The 17,670-nt window shown below is 42.7% G+C and overlaps 2 protein-coding genes across 2 annotated transcripts in view; both read right to left on the bottom strand.

Moving 5' to 3' along the window:
- The window catches only part of LOC306706668 (receptor-type tyrosine-protein phosphatase mu), a gene marked incomplete at both ends in the record, with an annotated part of 143,969 nt that extends 134,965 nt beyond the window's left edge, over nucleotides 1-9,004 (bottom strand). Inside the window, one exon of the mRNA XM_079173821.1 lies at nucleotides 8,932-9,004. Coding sequence (XP_079029947.1) covers nucleotides 8,932-9,004 — 73 coding nt within the window. The remainder of the gene's footprint in view (nucleotides 1-8,931) is intronic.
- Nucleotides 9,005-13,915: 4,911 nt separating this feature from the next.
- LOC306705731 (uncharacterized protein) lies at nucleotides 13,916-14,815 on the bottom strand (the record flags this gene model as incomplete). Its single annotated transcript, XM_079172560.1, has 1 exon — nucleotides 13,916-14,815. The coding sequence occupies one exon, from the start codon at nucleotides 14,813-14,815 to the stop codon at nucleotides 13,916-13,918; it is 900 nt and encodes a 299-aa protein (XP_079028686.1).
- Nucleotides 14,816-17,670: the final 2,855 nt, after the last annotated feature.

The raw sequence follows: 17,670 nt of genomic DNA, 5'->3' as shown, positions 1-17,670 counted from the left end.
GTAGGACAGGGAAAAGATATGTTTGCATTATAGTCAAACCATCGCTTCAGCAGTGGGTAATGATATTCACACACATTACAGAAAAATATTCACATTGTGTTCAGAGCATTTCAGTTGTAGTTCTTGAGGCTACAGAGTGCAGAAAGACAACTGGACAAACTGCTTTAAAAATAGAACTCAAACAAAGTAAGATTTCACATTAATAGTGTCTCAGAAATATATAAAAAACAACAATTATGTAACTGGTTTTAATGGAGTGCTATTTGTCGCGATGCAGTAAGCGACACTGCGGCAGGGCTGATGATAACGTTGCTGAAAAACCAACTAATGCTAGAGGCTTTCCACGTTAATTACTCCTTTGCCCTGATACCAATAAGTCTCTGAGACATCACATCCAACTGAATTCATCCTCCCGGCCGGCAGCGAACTATCATTATAATCAACTTGTCGGATTTTCACCGGTTTGTTTACTCGGATGTGCATTATTCCAAAAACATGCGTTTTCAACTTTGTTTCCGCTTGCAACGCGGCGATGCACCCGCACTTCTAATGACTCCTGTGCCCTGTAATTTCTTTAGCGTGACAAACTCTGATTACAGGGTGGGAGTCGAGCTTCGAGCCAAGCTTCATTTTTTCTAGTTATTGTTTTGCGTTTGCTCTGTCTTTAATACGGGCCCCTGCAGCTGTGTGTCTCAATACTTGTTTCGATGAAGCCGTGTTTAACACTAAAGTGATTTAGCACAACAGATCACCGCACTACAGCCCATGGCTACTGATTTCCAATGCATTGTTTGCTCAGACACACTGGCAAATTAAACAAGGAGCGTGTTAAAAAATGGAGCTGACATCGGTGGAGCCGACTGACAAGCCTTTGATAGTTGAAGGTCCAGCAGTTAGCCAAGTTGTCCCCAGAAGACTAATGCTCTTGTCTCGTGCCAGATTCCAGAGAGTAAACAGACAGGGACAAGAACAAGTGAGAATGTAATTCATGTTGCGATAAGAAGTTTGCCACACGGTTAAAAACTTAAATGGTGAACGGTTAAATGAAAACACCATTCTATCATCAACTAATTCCGTTCCCACAAGCTATCTCCAGATAACGGGCATAAAAGGGTCATTCACATTATCATCCTGGTTCAGCAAGAGAACAACAGCGCGTCTTGTCTGCAACATCGTTCCCACCGTCTTATTCTCCCTCTTTCATTCCGTTTCTGAAGGCATGCACAGCTCCGGAGTGACCACCCCGCACAGTGTGGAGCGTACAGTAATGCCATTAAGCCTCCCCCCCTGGGGAATCAGTCACGCGGCGGTTTGAGCTTAGGGCCAATACAAAAGAGACCCATTTGAAATGGAGCCGAGCCCAGCCCGAGGAGGTCAGAGGGCTGTTTACAGAACAACAGTCTCTTATCGGCCGTATGCTTCCCCGAGGAGTCTCCACCGCAAACAGATAACAGCCTCCAAATAGGCGCCAGAGTGTGACCGATGGGAGCATAATCAGGTACATTCTGCTTTGGGAGGAAGAAGTAGAGGACAGGGGTGGATAATGGCGTACTCGGTTGTTAGTGGTGAGATCGTATGCGAGAGGGATACGGCTTGAGTGAAAACATACAGTAGATAAATAAAAATGCTGCCACACTCTGCCTCCCTCTCAAAAGACCGTGAAAATGTATATGATAGTTAATGTTGTTTTCTTCTCGTCCTCATAACCATTAGTCAACGGGACCAGTGAGGCCTGATTCATCCTCAGGGATCGCTTCATTATTGAACAGTTAAATGGTCAATAGGTTCAGCCAAGGCAGCTTTTAGCACAAGGGCAAATAGACCAATGCAAATAACTGGCACTCAAACAAGGCCTAATGCATTAATGACTGCATGACGTGTGCTAATGTGACGGCTACAGATTCAGACTGACAGTAATGGAGAATTTTGCCCCTGGTTATACTCGTAAGGCCCGGATGGGGAGAGGAGGAAAGGGGATGTACACCTGCCTGGTGCCTGAGCCTTGACAGAAGCCTAATAAATAACAGGAGACAAGGTGAAACAGCAGTAGCAGCCCCCACCTCCTCCTCTCACTGCAACCACCTACACTAAACCGCCAGTTGTGTGAGGAGCGGCCGCCTATGCGGACAGCTTTTTGGCACGAAACAGAGTCTCCTCCAAGTTAGAAAAGTGCACTTGTCCCGTGAAGGAGGCAACTTGAGTTATTCATGAAATTACGCAAGAAACTTTGCACCTTTTAGCTGCGCGACTCCGGTGTCAAAGCGGTGGCAGGAGTTTTATTTGACAGGACTTGAAATTAAAGCTTCACGCTCCAGGTCAAGGCTATACGCTCACCTGAACCAAATATCAAAGTGTGCTCTATCAGAATCCATTTCAGTCCACACGCTAACCCCTTGGCTATAGGCGACAATGCTGAATAGAAACGAGCTGATTGAACAGCAGCTTTTGAAGATAAGTGAGGTACGTGCCGGGGTCGGGGTCAATTCAATCCAAGTGTAAAACCATCGGAGCAACTGCCAGTCAGTGGTCTCTGATATCGATTTAATTCTAAGGATAGCAGGAGCTTTGCAAATAAATAAAAAAACACTTTTTTTTAAATTTTGAATAAAAGTGAGCTGCCATCCACCATGGTACGCTAACTATCAATAGAGCAGACACGCTGTAATGATTTAAACTGATTCAAACTGCTTCTCCTACTCCTCCCTCGTTCCCTCCTCCTCCTCCTCGTCACCATTAATAACAATTGAGACCCTTGGAGCATTAATTAGTGAGATTTTCCTGGGTGCCTTGACTCTCTGAGCCACCTACAACGAATGCAGACTTCGGTAAACATGATCTGCTGCATAGTAAGTTGTTGTTTTTCCACCGAGGGTTGTTTTCCTTTTTTTTTTTTTTTTTTTAGACATGGTGATGAGATCACAGAATTGTTCGAGCATGCCTTACTCACACACACACACACACACACACACACACACACACACGCACACAAACACTTCCTCTCTCTTACAAACACTCCCCTCTCTGTCTCTCACCCTCTCTTCATTAGGCAGCCCCTGCGCTGGCCTGTGTGTGATTCATTAGCTTTTATCCTCTTCATTTGAAGAAGGAGCTGTGTATAATTAGAGCATCTCTGTTTGTCCAGCATCCTTCACACAGTCACATCTCAAGGCCAATTATCATTCCATTGCAGAGCTCCCGGATAACAGAGCCACATCAGCCGCCTCGAGAACCAACTTCAAACTATTACCGCCTCTCAAGAATGTAAATAAAATCACTTGCAAATCAACAGCTAATGATTGAATGTGGAGTGGCACTCAAGGGATATGAAGATGATGAACCATATTGGTAAGCCTTTGTGTTTGAAGGGCCTGCAATAGGCCAGCACTTAACTTAATTCCCATACTTACAGTGCAGACCTTGGGTGTTTTTGGACAGTCACATGTTTGTTGTTGTGTTGGCTCTGTACTTTGGCTTTAACCGCGAAAGTCATCGTCGTATTTCAAAGTGCCGTCAGCTTTAATGTAATCTCCAAGCCTTAAATTGAGCTTTACTTTCACACTCATTTTATTGAACAGTAGCCATTTTATACAAAGCCCCCGCCACCCCACCAATCTCAAGACAGTGCAGCAGGACAATGATCTCAAAACATAGAGTGAAAGCTCCCAAACAGCTTTTGATGGTCAACAGTGTAATGTTGTTTACAGGCCGGGTCCGTCATCTGACTGTGTCTAAATGATCACGTGTTTGACTCGCTGGAGACCAGAGTGTCAGCTGATGCTTGGGGGGTCATTGCTCGGAAAAGGATTCAACACCGAATATCAAATATGCGCTGCACGTCATAGACAGACGGCGTGTTGGTAGAGGTCTCTGAATTAAACAATCTAACCAGAAGAAAGTGGCATTTGCAGGCAGGTTTACGTGCTGTTTAATGTGCTGCAGCCGAGCATCGGATTAGCTCATTACTGGCCAATTGCTTTCTGTGCCCTAAAAAGGGGTCTAAAAAGGCCTACACTCTGTGCAGTGCTCATCTGATGAAGATGTTAACACCTCCACATTAAAGCTGAGCGTCAGGACGAACTCATAGGACATTTGAAATCCCATGTGCTTGAGTACAGAGACAAACAAGTGCCACTGTGCAAATAGACCCGTTACCTTCTTAAGCCAACCCGTCATACCACTTTTATTCACTTTTAGTTTGTTTTTCACAGAAGTTAAAGACCATTTATGAAGTGTGACGTAATGTGACATAATGTGACGTAAATTAAAAGAATTCTATCACTTGTTTATCAGGAAATCATACTGATCCTCGACTGTAAACACAAACTATGAATTAATGTGTCCCACGTGAATAGAGTTGTGTAACAAACCGGCTTATGTACCACTTAAAAAGGGTTACAAACTGTGTCTATAATACAAGTTTGTAGAGGACAGATTCCTGATTTAATCTCTGCATTAGTTCTGTTACCTGCTGCCTAAATGAATGGAAAAGTCCACCTTTGGTTGCTCTTGCACCGCTATGCATCATCAATTTGTGATGAAATGCGGTTTACTTTTTTTCGACTTTTCCCTCAACCTCCGTTATCTCCTACTTCAGTTACTGATTTCCTACATTTCCAAGAATGCCTCGTGGCAACTTCCAGAGAGAACAGATGCTGACTTCTCCCATTGAGACAAAGCTGAATAATGCGTCAAGCTGTGTGCCCTTCGCTAAGAGTGCAACATGTTTTCCTATTCTGCTATAATAAGTCTAATGAGGATAGCAAATCATTAGACCTCTTCCTCGTATATGATGGATTTTTCACAACAAAGAAAATTCTTCTTGATCCTTTTGAAGGACACCAGTTTCTGATAGTTTCAAGTGCTTCTGATAGCAGATTATTTTACATTTCATATTGCAATGTGGATGGTCTGGAAATATCTTGATGTGATGATATCATGTTGCATAAAATAAAATGTTTAACACCAAAAAACAAAACAAATGGACCAATGCTACTTACATCACTGACAGCTGTTTTGCTTTAGTGTCGGGTGTTTTTATCGGGCGTTTGTTATTGAGTGTAAAACTAAGATGCACAGATATTGACAGGCCATACAATGTGAAATAGGGCGCTGAAGTCCTGTACCAAGACCCGTTAGAAATCAGACTGCAGTGATCATATTTTTCACCAGACCTCTCTACTCGTGAAGTATGGATAATACTGTCAGTCTAGTCACTTCAAACGAATGGTCTACACTCCAATGTGTGCAAGTTCCTAAAGTTTGTTTTTAAAGTAACACCCCCCCCCCCCCCCCCCCCCCCCCCCCCTTCTACCTGCTGTGATCAGTCTTAAGACAGCCCTGCTGACAAACTCAGCAGACCCTTTTCGAGGAACTCACACATGTACCCGCAGTGTTTGAACAGCTTCAGTAAATCCATGTGTTCCCACCGCATTCATTATCATCATAATAAAAGTGTCTGAAAAGCAAAGTTACAGAAGAATGTAGACACCTCACTCTCTGCTTTGTACTATCATCAATCACCACGGAGCTTTTTTTCCCCTTTTTTTCTCCTCCTCCAACATTGGTTGAAGCCATTGAGAAAGAAATAAATAAATTTAAAAAAAGAAATCACATGCATATTTAATTTCATTCTCCACTGGCTCACACAAAGGAAACTGCCACCCTTCAGGACACCTTTCGGAAAAGTCTCTATTAAATCTGAGTCAGCTGGGAGAAGAGGAAGGAGGAAAGAAGAAACATTTCATGAGTGAAAAACTATCTAAATTATTGCCAGACTTCAAATGAAGTGCCGTTTATCTTCCCAAGCAGCCAATGTATTGTTTTACTCCTTAGTCACCGCTTGGATGGCAATCAGGATCGGTCAACCAGGACGCTATCAGCAGCAGTCACTCCGCAGTGACAAACTGCAGCTCTACACTCCAAGCGTGGGCATTATTCTCAACACACGGCTCACCCCTATCAGAAAACAAGGCAGGTTTTATAGCTGCTGGAAAAGGTGGTAAACATAACAAAGCGCACAGCTCCCTAGAATTTAATGTGCTCAGGCAAAAGACAGAGTATAGATATCAAAGGCCAGACCTTCTAGAAAAAAAAAACTGTCCTCATAATGTAGAAAACAGAAGCACCGGCAATACACCACAAGTGATTTATAGTGTTGCTGGTTTCTTTTTTTGTGTTGCTTTCTCTCTGAACCTAGAGCATCCAGTGGGCATTGTGAATGCAACAAGGAGGGGAGAAGAAGAAAAAAAAAAAAAAAAGAGCAGTTCATCTCTACCTCGCCACTGGGAGCAGACATGCAGGTGCATAAACAAGCTCACGAAGGACGGCAATGAAACTGATGCAGAGTGATCCTAGCTGATCATGGAGGTTTTCTTTACTGCGGAAATTAAAAGACCTCCAAAGGACTGTTTCCCCGTGATCGAATTGAGGCGGCCGATATATACCGTGCACTGAGGTAGACTGGTGCTCTGGTTACCTCCGTGATCTAATCATCACATGAGCCGTCATCACATACTCTCCATAACAAATGTCTCGAGCCGCATGCACGGGCTCACATTTAGCCCCTCCATCCACCGTGTGGCTAATCCGTCACCTCGCCAGAGAGAGCAACACACGTCCAATTGATTTTCTCCTGGTTTACATATTTACACACACACTCATGCAATTAGGAGCACATTTATCGATGGTTTCGGCCCCACTGGGAGCCCTACAGTGCAGCCCACTCCAATAAATCTCCCGGTCCTGAGGCTGCCGGCGAGAAAGACTGATGAACCTCACACAAGAATGGACTGGGAATACTTTTGGGCTGCAGGGTAAGAGAGTTCTCAGTCACTAAAATTGACCCCCGGCAATCATGCTACTTGATAAAAACATCTAATTTATGATTAAACTGTTTAATGCATCTTCTGTAGGTCTCTCTTCTATATGCCCTCTGTGAAAAGATCACAGATAGGAATGGGAGCATGCTTGAAGAAAGTGGAGACAAAAAAACAAAACAAAAATGTAATTTTTCCAGCAGCTTATGTGTTTTGTTTAATCAGACTTGTGAGCAAACGGAAATTTTCACACCAATACTTTCCAAAGTGCATCTGAATTCTGATCTATGCGTCTGACTCGTGGACCTCTGCTCGGAGCAGCTTCACTTCATCATATTGGTATCATATTATATGTGTGCCATGCTGCCCCCAGCAGGCTCTGCGAAAAATGCATCAGTTATCTGTTGAATCCCAGGGCATCCAGCAGCTATAAATGAAGCCACACTTCACACACACACACACACACACACACACACACACACACACACACACACACACACACACACACACACACACACACACACACACACACACACACACACACACACACAGTGCTGAGTCTAAGCAGGATGGAAAATAAAACCCATTCAGACATGGGGCCACATTTTTATCAAGTTTCCAAATGCAACTAATTGTATTGGCAGTATGGATTACCCTCAGAATGGACATTCATTGTCTCTATATTGATTGGCATTAATAAAGGCTAATGCACCATTTTCCACATAGATAATGCCTTAGTGGAGATAAAAGAATGACCCCTTAAGGGGCTAAATTAGACTCTGAATATTGAGTCCCCCTCGGCAATCTACAGCCATTACACTGAAACTAAAAGTCTACTCTATTATTTCAGTAATTCCAATAAGTCATATCCCTGTATAATACCAATGAACTTTCTCCATAAAAGCTTTGAATAGATAGACGTGCAGCAAATGAAGTTGCCCTTGTACGAATGGCATTAATTCGAGTCGGAGTGTTGTGTTTGTAACTACAGTTTATGGGGGAGGCCTGCATCAACAGTCGATGAAACCACAAATCCATCGAATTTGCAGAGAAACTCGAAAATAAATGAGACAAAGCAAACACTTTTCAGAGACAACCCAAAAGCATGTATTCTCAGAGTGCGTGCAAGTTCTATTCAACTGTTTACTTTTAAGCCAGTTAATTTAATTCAAATAGCTACAAAATACAAAGTGCATCACATTAACCGCCCATTCTTTCAGGGCACTTAGTGAAGAAAAGGGAAATAAAAAAATATGTGTCATGTATAAACTACAGTAGAGGTGTATGACACACTGAATTTGATATGATGTATAGAAGTGGAATTGTTTATGCACTTCGGATGAAAAACACTGGGATGAAGAAAAAAAAAACATGCCCACCAAATATAATTCATATTTTAGGTGGTTAGCTCCACGACAAAGTGACAGCAATGTCAACATGGTCACAGTGACATCGTGGATTAAGTTCACTCGGGAGTTTACGGTGAAACAATGACGGTTTAAGTCTCGCTTGGCTAATCGCCTCTCCGTATACAACCGACGGCACAGGCGGCGACACTTCAGCGCGTGGATCCCTTGAGGTTAAACACATTAGACAGCAACTGATCAAGATAAAGTTAGACACAAACATTAAACTCCATCAACTTGTGCTCACGCAAATCGTGGCATTGAAAGCAGAGGAGCACGGGGAGCTGCTCCGGTGCCCGTAGCGCACCTGCTCGTTGCGCACAGCGGCACAAAAGGTGAGAAACAACTACTGCCGGTGAAAGGCAGCGTTGTAGCGGCAAAACTGGCAGAAATTGGATCAAAATGTACGTTTTAAGCTCATTTTGTCTCAAACATGCCACCCTTTGAGTAACTTGCGTTACTTTCCCGATGTCAAACATGCTCACATTTACGCCACGCACGTCAGACAAAGCTAATTAACACCACAAACATTAAACAAAGCAAATTTCACCGCACAGTTATTAGTAAAATTGCGAGTAAACTATCAGGCAAAATAGTGGGCAAACTGACTTTCAGTGCCTTTCCCCTCCACTCTGTCTCGCGGCTGAAGCGTAAAACAGGACTGCGCATATGTTCTGTACGTGTAAACATGTCCAGGTAATCCTCCTTACCTTTAAAAACTTCCCCTCGTGCCGACAGCAGCAGGGTAATTGCAGCAAACAAGCAATTGATAACTTTATCCATGTCGACAGCGCCGTCGTACCGTTAACCCCCCCAGCCGCGGGGTTAACTGGCAACTCTTCTTTCTTTATTGCAACTTGAATCCTACCTCTACTTTTTAGTGTCAAATCTAAAGTGTCTTCGGCCCGGTCCCTCTGTCCCTGGCGTGCTGTCGGGCTGTGGAGAGGACACTGTCGCCGACGCGGCTGCTCCTTGCCGGCTTGCTCCACACTTGGAGGAGGAATGTGTGAGTGAGTCTTGATTCCGGAATTACGCGTGGATTGAGAGGTCCGGCAGCTCCAGGAGAGCAGCGGCTGTGCGCGCGCCGTGTGCCCGGTAGAGGGCGCGCGTGAGCCCCCGCATGTGAGTAGAGCAGACAGGCGGAGTTGTGCCCTCCTCCTCCTGGTACTCTATTGGCGTTTATTTGGACCAGCTTGTGGGAGAAGTTGGTTCGAGGTGAAGTAGTGCATTTAACCCGGGCCATGTAAAGAACCTGTGGGCTGTTTACCAAGTCAGCCATCATTAATTGAAGGTGGTGATACAAAATTAATAATAACAGCTTTAGATTATCATAAAGTAATATCTAACATTAACAAAAAAGGATGAATTCTTATATGATTATTTTCTAATGAAGCACAATATGTAGAAAAGTATTAACATGAATGAATCCCAATCTGCTGATGAAGATCATGTGATATGAAGAAAATTAAGCCCTTTCAATGCTCAACTTGACACGTTAATTTATTATGGTAATATTTCCTTAAAATATTTTCCCAGCTGGATTCTTAATCATAGTTCACCTTGCGGGTCCTTTCTGATTTAAATTCATGCATTGATCCCATTAAAGGGAAACACAGGCCAACCTTCAAGAGGAGCTCAGTGGTTGACATGTCATAACAGAGCCACATCGTCACACACAAACATTTATTTCAGCTTTGATGAATCAATAACGATGCCTTACTTTAATATATGCAAATATTTGTTCAAAATTAGTCTTATCTGAGACGGCAAGTGCAAACAACTGGAGGGTTTTCTCAGAGCAATGTCAAACAAAGGGATGGAGAAGCAACTAATGACAAAGTCAACCAATGTCATTCCCTTATTGTTTTTTGCATGCATAAACACATGGTGATTTCACTTGTACCAGCACTTTTCAATGCTAATTAAAATGCAGCCAAATTGACATGGGTCTACATTTAGCCTGAAAATGACCTTGTGTTGTCAAGGATATATGGCTCCAGTTGTTGTTTTTCTTCATAAGTTCTCGAAACAATGGCTGAAGCATTTCAGAGAAGCGCCACATGTTTTTTTTTGTGGTTTTTAGGTATTGTCTTGGCTCCAACAGTTACGTTGCCAGGAATGCATGAATACCAGTCTGAGCCGAGCTGTCATGGGAATTGATGAGAATGTAAACTCCTCCGATTGGATGGAGGAATGAATGGATAGCATTATGGTTTGCACTCGCCGAGAGAGAGAGAGAGAGAGAGAGAGATAGAGATAGAGACAGAGAGAGACAGAGAGAGAGACAGAGAGAGAGAGCGATAGAGAGAGACAGAGAGAGAGAGCGATAGAGAGAGACAGAGAGTGTTTGTGAGTGTGTGATTGAGGGCTGTGTTTTAGGTTCTTCATAAACACAGTCCTAAATCATGTTCAACAAATTGGCCTATATCTTACCTCTTCAACACCAACCATTGTGTTCCAAATGTGTTCTTTTGTATTGATTTTAGACTGGATTTTACATAGAAGTGGTTATTGTTAGCAATTTCTTTCAAAAATCCGTTTTTGTCAGGTTTACAGGTTTTCATTTGTACAACTTGGAGAAGCCGAAGTCGGTCATTTGCCACGACTTTAATCTAGTTCAAACATTTATCCAGTGCTTAGCTTTTTCACCATTTTGCTTTTAGTTAACAGTTTTGACAATTTTCCAGCATTATTTTAGCTAACCTTTTCCACCATTTATCCATTATTTTTCGCTTACTTTTTCTACCTTTTATCAATTGCTTTGCTAACTATTTAGACTTTTTCTACTGCGTATTAGCTACTTTTCAAGCTTCATCAATCACGACATGTAGTGTTCAGATGCTACAGTTGGCTCAATATTTGGATATTTGATTTTTCAATCAAATCATCATTTCCATTTTGTCAAAGTAAAAGAGCTGCTTAAAAATGATTAAGAACCCCTGTATTGGAATCAATGAACGCTTTCATCTGTAATAACAAAAACAAGCCCTGTGCCATGTACCTGCCACTTTTATTTTTACCCAGTAACCTTTCACGAGCTTTGGCTACTTTCATCGTGCTCTCAAAGCAAGATACAGAAACACTATGACATTACAGTGATTGGACAGGAAGGAAGTGGCTCCAAAATTGATACCAGACCCGGATCAAAAGATTCCATATCCTCAAAGGTTATAACAGCGGCCTACCATTTCAGTGACTCACTGTTGCTGATTTCTGAACAACATACTGTGCTACTGAATAGGTGATATTGACATTTCATTGTGGAGAGCCGACGCCAGCCAAGGAAGAACCTGTCAGCCTTCAGTAAATCTATTCTCACTCATATTTCTCCCCGCAGGGACAGTTTGAATCAGTTAAACATAAGAATGATGAGCTAAATAATATGTTGTAGTAATTGACATAAGTGTCAGTATAATGCTGTTTGTCAATAATGCCAATCACCTCACCCTATGTGAGGAGTCTCAGTGTGACTGAATAAATCACAGAAACTTCTCTCCACAGAAAGCCTTATTACGCTTCTCCTCATGTGGCTGCCGAACAACAGTGATTTTAACATTTAATTCCATTCTGATTATCCCATGCCTTGATTGTCAAAAGTTCAATATGAGATTGATTAGCTGTCCTTCATTATGGGAAGTCACTGGCTGCTGGTGATGCTAAACTGTTTTCCAAGCTTTGGCTTATTAATGCAAAATACCTTTGAATGAAGAACACGGGTGTCAATGTGTGCTCCCCCAGTTGTTATATTTTGCACAGTGTCTCATTATAAAGCACAGTTATCGGAGCACGCAGCAATTAAATGGGATCAGCAAATCCTACAAAGCCTGCTAAGTGCAGTCATGGGTGATCCCCGGTGTACAGCTGACCACTAGAGTGAGTGAGAAACGTTCAGTGGAATGAGGTGCAAGATTCATTTTAATTAATTGTCACAGAAGTGTGTTTTACTTGACTGTACACAGGTCAATGTTTGCGTTTCAAAAGACCCCTGACCTTTCGATGATGAAATCAGAATAATTGTTTTAGACTGTTAGTTACTGATGGAATGTGTCTGTCTACCACGATACAGTATATACATGTATATATATATATATATATAATATATACATGTATATGTTCTGTTAATGCTGAACAAGTGGCACAAGACGCCAAAGTCATTGTATTTTGTATTATCACTAAAATAGTAACACAACCACAGAACACCTGAATTCAGGTCATCTGACTCACATTGATGCAATATCTTTATAGGAGCTTTATTTGACAACATGTCCCATGATCACTATCTAGGACAAAGACTTATTCAGGAGGGGTTCATCCATCATGAATGCGTGGGTTGTTTGTGTGCCTGTGTGTGTGTGTGTGTGTGTGTGTGTGTGAGAGAGAGAGAGAGAGAGAGAGAGAGAGAGAGAGAGGATAGTCCAGCATTCACTTTGACTAAAGTAGTAACAGGTACATACCAACAGAGGTCACTTTTATATAGCACCTTCAATCTGTACTTGTCTTAAATGTTGTGACATCTAAACCCCATTCATATTTGGGCAGCCAAGTTGACACAAACTCCGTTTAATTTACAGCAGCTCTTTTTAAACTTTTATTTCCATTACCTAAGTCCTTGCTGGACAGGCATGCAATTTTTCTAGCCAAGATTTACACTTTATAAAATACTGATAACATGTTACATATTTGAACATTTCTGCATAATAGGGTCTACATGATGACTATATTAATTCATTATTGTGCTTATTTTTGCTTGATGTGTATTTGGCGTGCTATTGTAATTGCTGATCCAAATTGGCAATAACTGCATATTTGTAACAAAATAATCTAAAATCAAATGTCCACTTAGAAGCTTCTTGGCCTTTAATTACATAGACATTTGCTTAAAATTATTTGAACTGAATTGAACAATTTGTTCCACAGTAGTCCACATCTTTTTCGTGAAGCAATTTTCAATCAAGTTTTTTTTTCCATCGCTTCAAATGGTTTGTGTGACAACACCCGACAACCTCAGAGGACCCCCCATCCAGCAGCCCTGCTCTGATCTGATGGAGTGGAACAACATTTAATCAGAGTTTAAATCCCTGTTGTGTGTTGTTTTATTATTTTTGCAGATCTTAAGCTCCCCCCCCTCCATCATTGTTTCCACTGACTTCACGCACCTGATCCCCATGACCTGAATCCAACAAAGAGGCTGGTGATATGTAGCTGAACTTCCCCCCGTGCCTCCTCTCTGCCACAGGCCAAACAAGATCAACTGACCAGTAATCGGCCCCCAAATGTAGACCTGTGAATTTCTGAGTGAGCCAAGCGACTTGCTCTGAACCCTTTGCTGTGGATTAACAAATGTTTGCACACGACACAGCAGTTACTTGTTGTTTATTTTTAACCCAGCTTTTACATTACATAAAAAAACAGGAAATAATAATATTAATACTGAATACTGGTCATTTGTGTTGAGTAGATAATATCTTAATACAATTAGGCCGTTTGTGGCAACAGCTATGGCTCACAGCATGACTACCACGTGCCGACTGGTGCCAACATCCCATTATGACTCTTTTAGATGCACACCCACACACACACCCACACACACACACACACACACACACACACACACACACACACACACACACACACACACACACTCACACACGCACACACAAATGCACAACCAAATGCACACACAGTGGTAGTGCCTCACGTGGGCTTGAGGTAGTTATAGAGGGCACTGAGTCCCCCTTGTAGCACCTCCTGGATAGGCTTGAGGAGGGGGTTGTGGATAATATGAAGTCCTTTATCCAGCGGGTGGCAGGCCAACCTCCCGAGCCTGCTCAGCAGGTACATTTCCATCGGCACATTTTGCAGGTCATTGAAGTCAACATTGAGAAGTTCTAAAGACTCCAGGGAGCACAGCGTCTTAGGCAGTGTGTGGATACTGTTTCCCTCCACGATGAGGATCTTCAGGTTCACCAAGTCCTGGATCTGGTCCGCAATGGTCTCCAGGCGGTTGCAAGCCAGATGGAGAAAGACCAGGCCCTTCATGCTGTAGACGCAGGTGGGGATGTGTGCGATGCGGTTGTGGCTGAGATTGAGTTTGGTCAGTTTGTGCATGGCTGCCAGGCTGCCGGGGAGGCCCGTGATCTGGTTATTGGCCAGACTGAGCACCTCCAGGCAGGTGCAGGAGCCCAGCTCCTCTGGGACCTCGCTCAGGCGGTTGCGACAGGCGAAAAGCACGCGTAGCTTCTTCAGGAGGCTGATCTCGGCCGGGAGGCTGGACAGGTTGTTACCCCACAAGTTGAGGATCACCAGATTTTCCAGAGCGCCCAGGGCAGGGGGCAGAGAGCAGAGGCAGTTCATGGATAAGTTTAGCTTTTGTAGTTCCCGGAGCTCCCACAGCTCAGAGGGAGTTTCATCGAGGGCCCGCATGGCCAGGCTGAGGGTGCTGTAGCCAAAGTGCACCGTGGCGTGTCTACGGATCCTCTCGGCGGCCGAGGACAGGCTGGGCTGGTCCTCTTTCCCAGCACTCTTCCTGCCTTGACTAACACTCACCTCATTCAGCTTCTTGTTGGAGAAACTGCGAGATTGCTTCCCACCCATCGTCCCCTGCAGGGCTGTTGATTCTGTCGCCTATAACAAGATGTCAGCATGCGATTAGCTGATCACCAACAATAAGAGGATCGCTAAGGGTGATGGCTGCTGATTGATCTCCAAAGTTCTTGAAACAGCCACGCAGAGCATGATCAGTTCTACAGGTTGTCGTAGAAGTGCTGATGTTTGGCAGCTACACTGAGTTTCTCTCACCGAGTTGAGTTGCGGGCTGCTGTAATTGAGCGCTATGGGGGCTCGTGGTCTGCTTCTCCCAGACCAACTGCCTGTCTTACTGGATTTCAAACCCCAGCTGGTCCTGTCACTTTGCATGTCCACAGATAGCACCCTGCTCCCCTCCCACTACTGCAGGGCGGCGCTGCGGATAGGATGCGGTGTGAGCTCAATCAGATGACGTTACTGCCATGATCACATAGCGTAACACACAGAAATACATTGGTTCTCACGTGGTACACATTATTCTGTTAACTACACCTGCTATCTTCTCTATGTGCATTGCATTTCGCACTTAAAATAATTCAGATATTTGACATACCATTGCGGGGCGACCATAATCTCTTCATACTTTTTTTCTTCCTGTGTCGGCCACTGAACCTTTGTGCATGATCTCTTGAATATGCCACCAAGCCGACAGCCGTTAAAACACTGAATCATCTCTCAAAAGAGGAGCAGTTCTTAAAGGTATTAGTGGAACCCTATGCGCAGACATGAGCTGGTTTAATCTCAAGTGCAAAAGGTTATAGAACATTCCAGAGTGTTCCTAGAAAACTCTACTGCTATTCAAAATCTCATTCATGTGGCCCCGAGGGGAGAATCCCTCTTCATGTAAAAGCGTACACTGTAGAGATTTGCATTTTTGAATTTGTCTTTCCCCGAAGCAACTCACACAATGAGGCAAAAAGTTCTTCACGCTTTTTCTCGAAAAAAGTTCTCTAAGTATCTGCGTAGCATTCACTGAAAGCTATTTGTTCCACTTCCTTTCAAAATGTCAAATTAGAACAGAATGAATATTATAGAATATTATATTTCTTTCTGTATTTAGCTTGAGTCGTGTGATTACTTTCTACCGTATGTCTGCCTGATCAGGCCACAGCCACGGGGCGGTGGAGATATCATACCGAGAGTCATACAGAAAAAGACATTCACACCTACAGTACTACAGGGAGTATTTCCATTTCATGCTACTTTATACTTATATTCCACTACAATTCAGAGCAAATTTCATGACGTAGACGGGTCCCAAATGGTCGACTCCATCTCAGCATTGGTCTTGCAAGGTTCAAGGCTGATTTACAACAGTATATGGCATGTTGAGCAATGTTGAACCCATAGTATGCCATTTTTAAAATATATTTTGTAAGATATGTCAATATTTACCCCAGCATAGATGTTGTTTCATCCAAATACTGTCATATCATGTAGTTTAGAGGTGTGCAGTATACCTCTTTTAGTAAAAGCTGTCAATACTTCCTCCACCACTGTCCATTTGGACTGTAGGACAACCAAAGTATCTGGAGGAAAAGCCACGCAGACAGAGGAGAACAAGCAAACTGCACATTGTAAGGCCCTAGCTAGCCTGGTTTGAACTCGGGTCCTTCCTGCTGTGAGGCAACAGGCGCTAAACCCTTAGTGAAGTCAAGTTTTTTCTAACTCCAAATTAAAAGTTTGTTTCCGTATTGTTTTACAATCGTGTGACACCTTCTACCCTTACAGGATCAATTCAGATAAAACAAAAAAAAATCAGGTAAACTTCAGAAAGAGCAACAGAGGAGGATCCCTTTTGCTTCACAGAGTTAATAGACCAGTGTCCAGAGTGTACAGCATGTACAGCATGTACAGTACAGCGTGTACACTTGGCTGCTGTGCCAACCATACTGCTAATGTTTAGGTCTTAGTATTGTACTCTGTAACACTTTTCTTTAATTGTATTTTATATTTACTCTATTTTAGTTATTGTATTTATCTGTAGCTATCTATCTAACATTTTTATATTGTATTATATAAACACTGTAATTGTAGAATTATAAGCAAATATAACTATGACATTTATAGTATTAATGTACAGTACTTTCAACTATCATAATGTCTCATATGAAGACATGTTTTATATAATTAAAGCTGGGTTGTATTATACTGTCAGACATTATCTGTTGTAGCATGCAGTTATGGATGTTCACGTTGTTGACAACTTTATCAATAAACACTCAAAAAGACCTAATATCTGCTTTTAACTAGATAACAGTGTGTTATAATGAATGTATTAAATATGATAAAACTGCTAAATGGTGAATAGGTGGATTGAATAAAGTGTAACCTTCTCTAATCATTGTAAAAACAACTTAGAAATATAATTGTAATTTTGTCAAATAAGGACCGAAATTTACTTTAGTTTCACAAAATAAACATCGTAATTCATATTTGTTTTCATGGCACGAATCGTTTTCTAAGGCGGTGTCACTCAAGTGCTTAACAGAGTTTTTGCAACAGAGGTCTACATTCATGCGCCGTGAACACGTTATATAAATGTTAGGGGTCTAAATGGGACCTTGGACGTGATCCACTTTCCTTGACAGAATCATAGAGTCTGACCAGGACTTAAAGTGGCCATAGTCATCATTCTTCTCCCAGCCCAGTAATCAAAGTACTTGGATGACAGTTAGCAGCGATATCCAACTCTGGGGACTCGGTGGCTCTGCTCTGAGCACGGCTACATCAGCACTTATGAATGACAGGTTGAATCATGTGTTTGCTGAATTGGACACTGGAGGTGTCGGGCTCTTGGGGGGCTGTTGGGGTGCATTGTCTATTCAGGCAGCTGCTTGTGCAGCATGTCTCTCCGGACAGTT

The sequence above is a fragment of the Pholis gunnellus genome (genome assembly GCF_910591455.1).
Source record: "Pholis gunnellus genome assembly, chromosome: 14".
NCBI lineage: Eukaryota > Metazoa > Chordata > Actinopteri > Perciformes > Pholidae > Pholis > Pholis gunnellus.
Note: the sequence above shows the minus strand (reverse complement) of the source record. Positions and strands in the feature narration are given on the sequence as shown.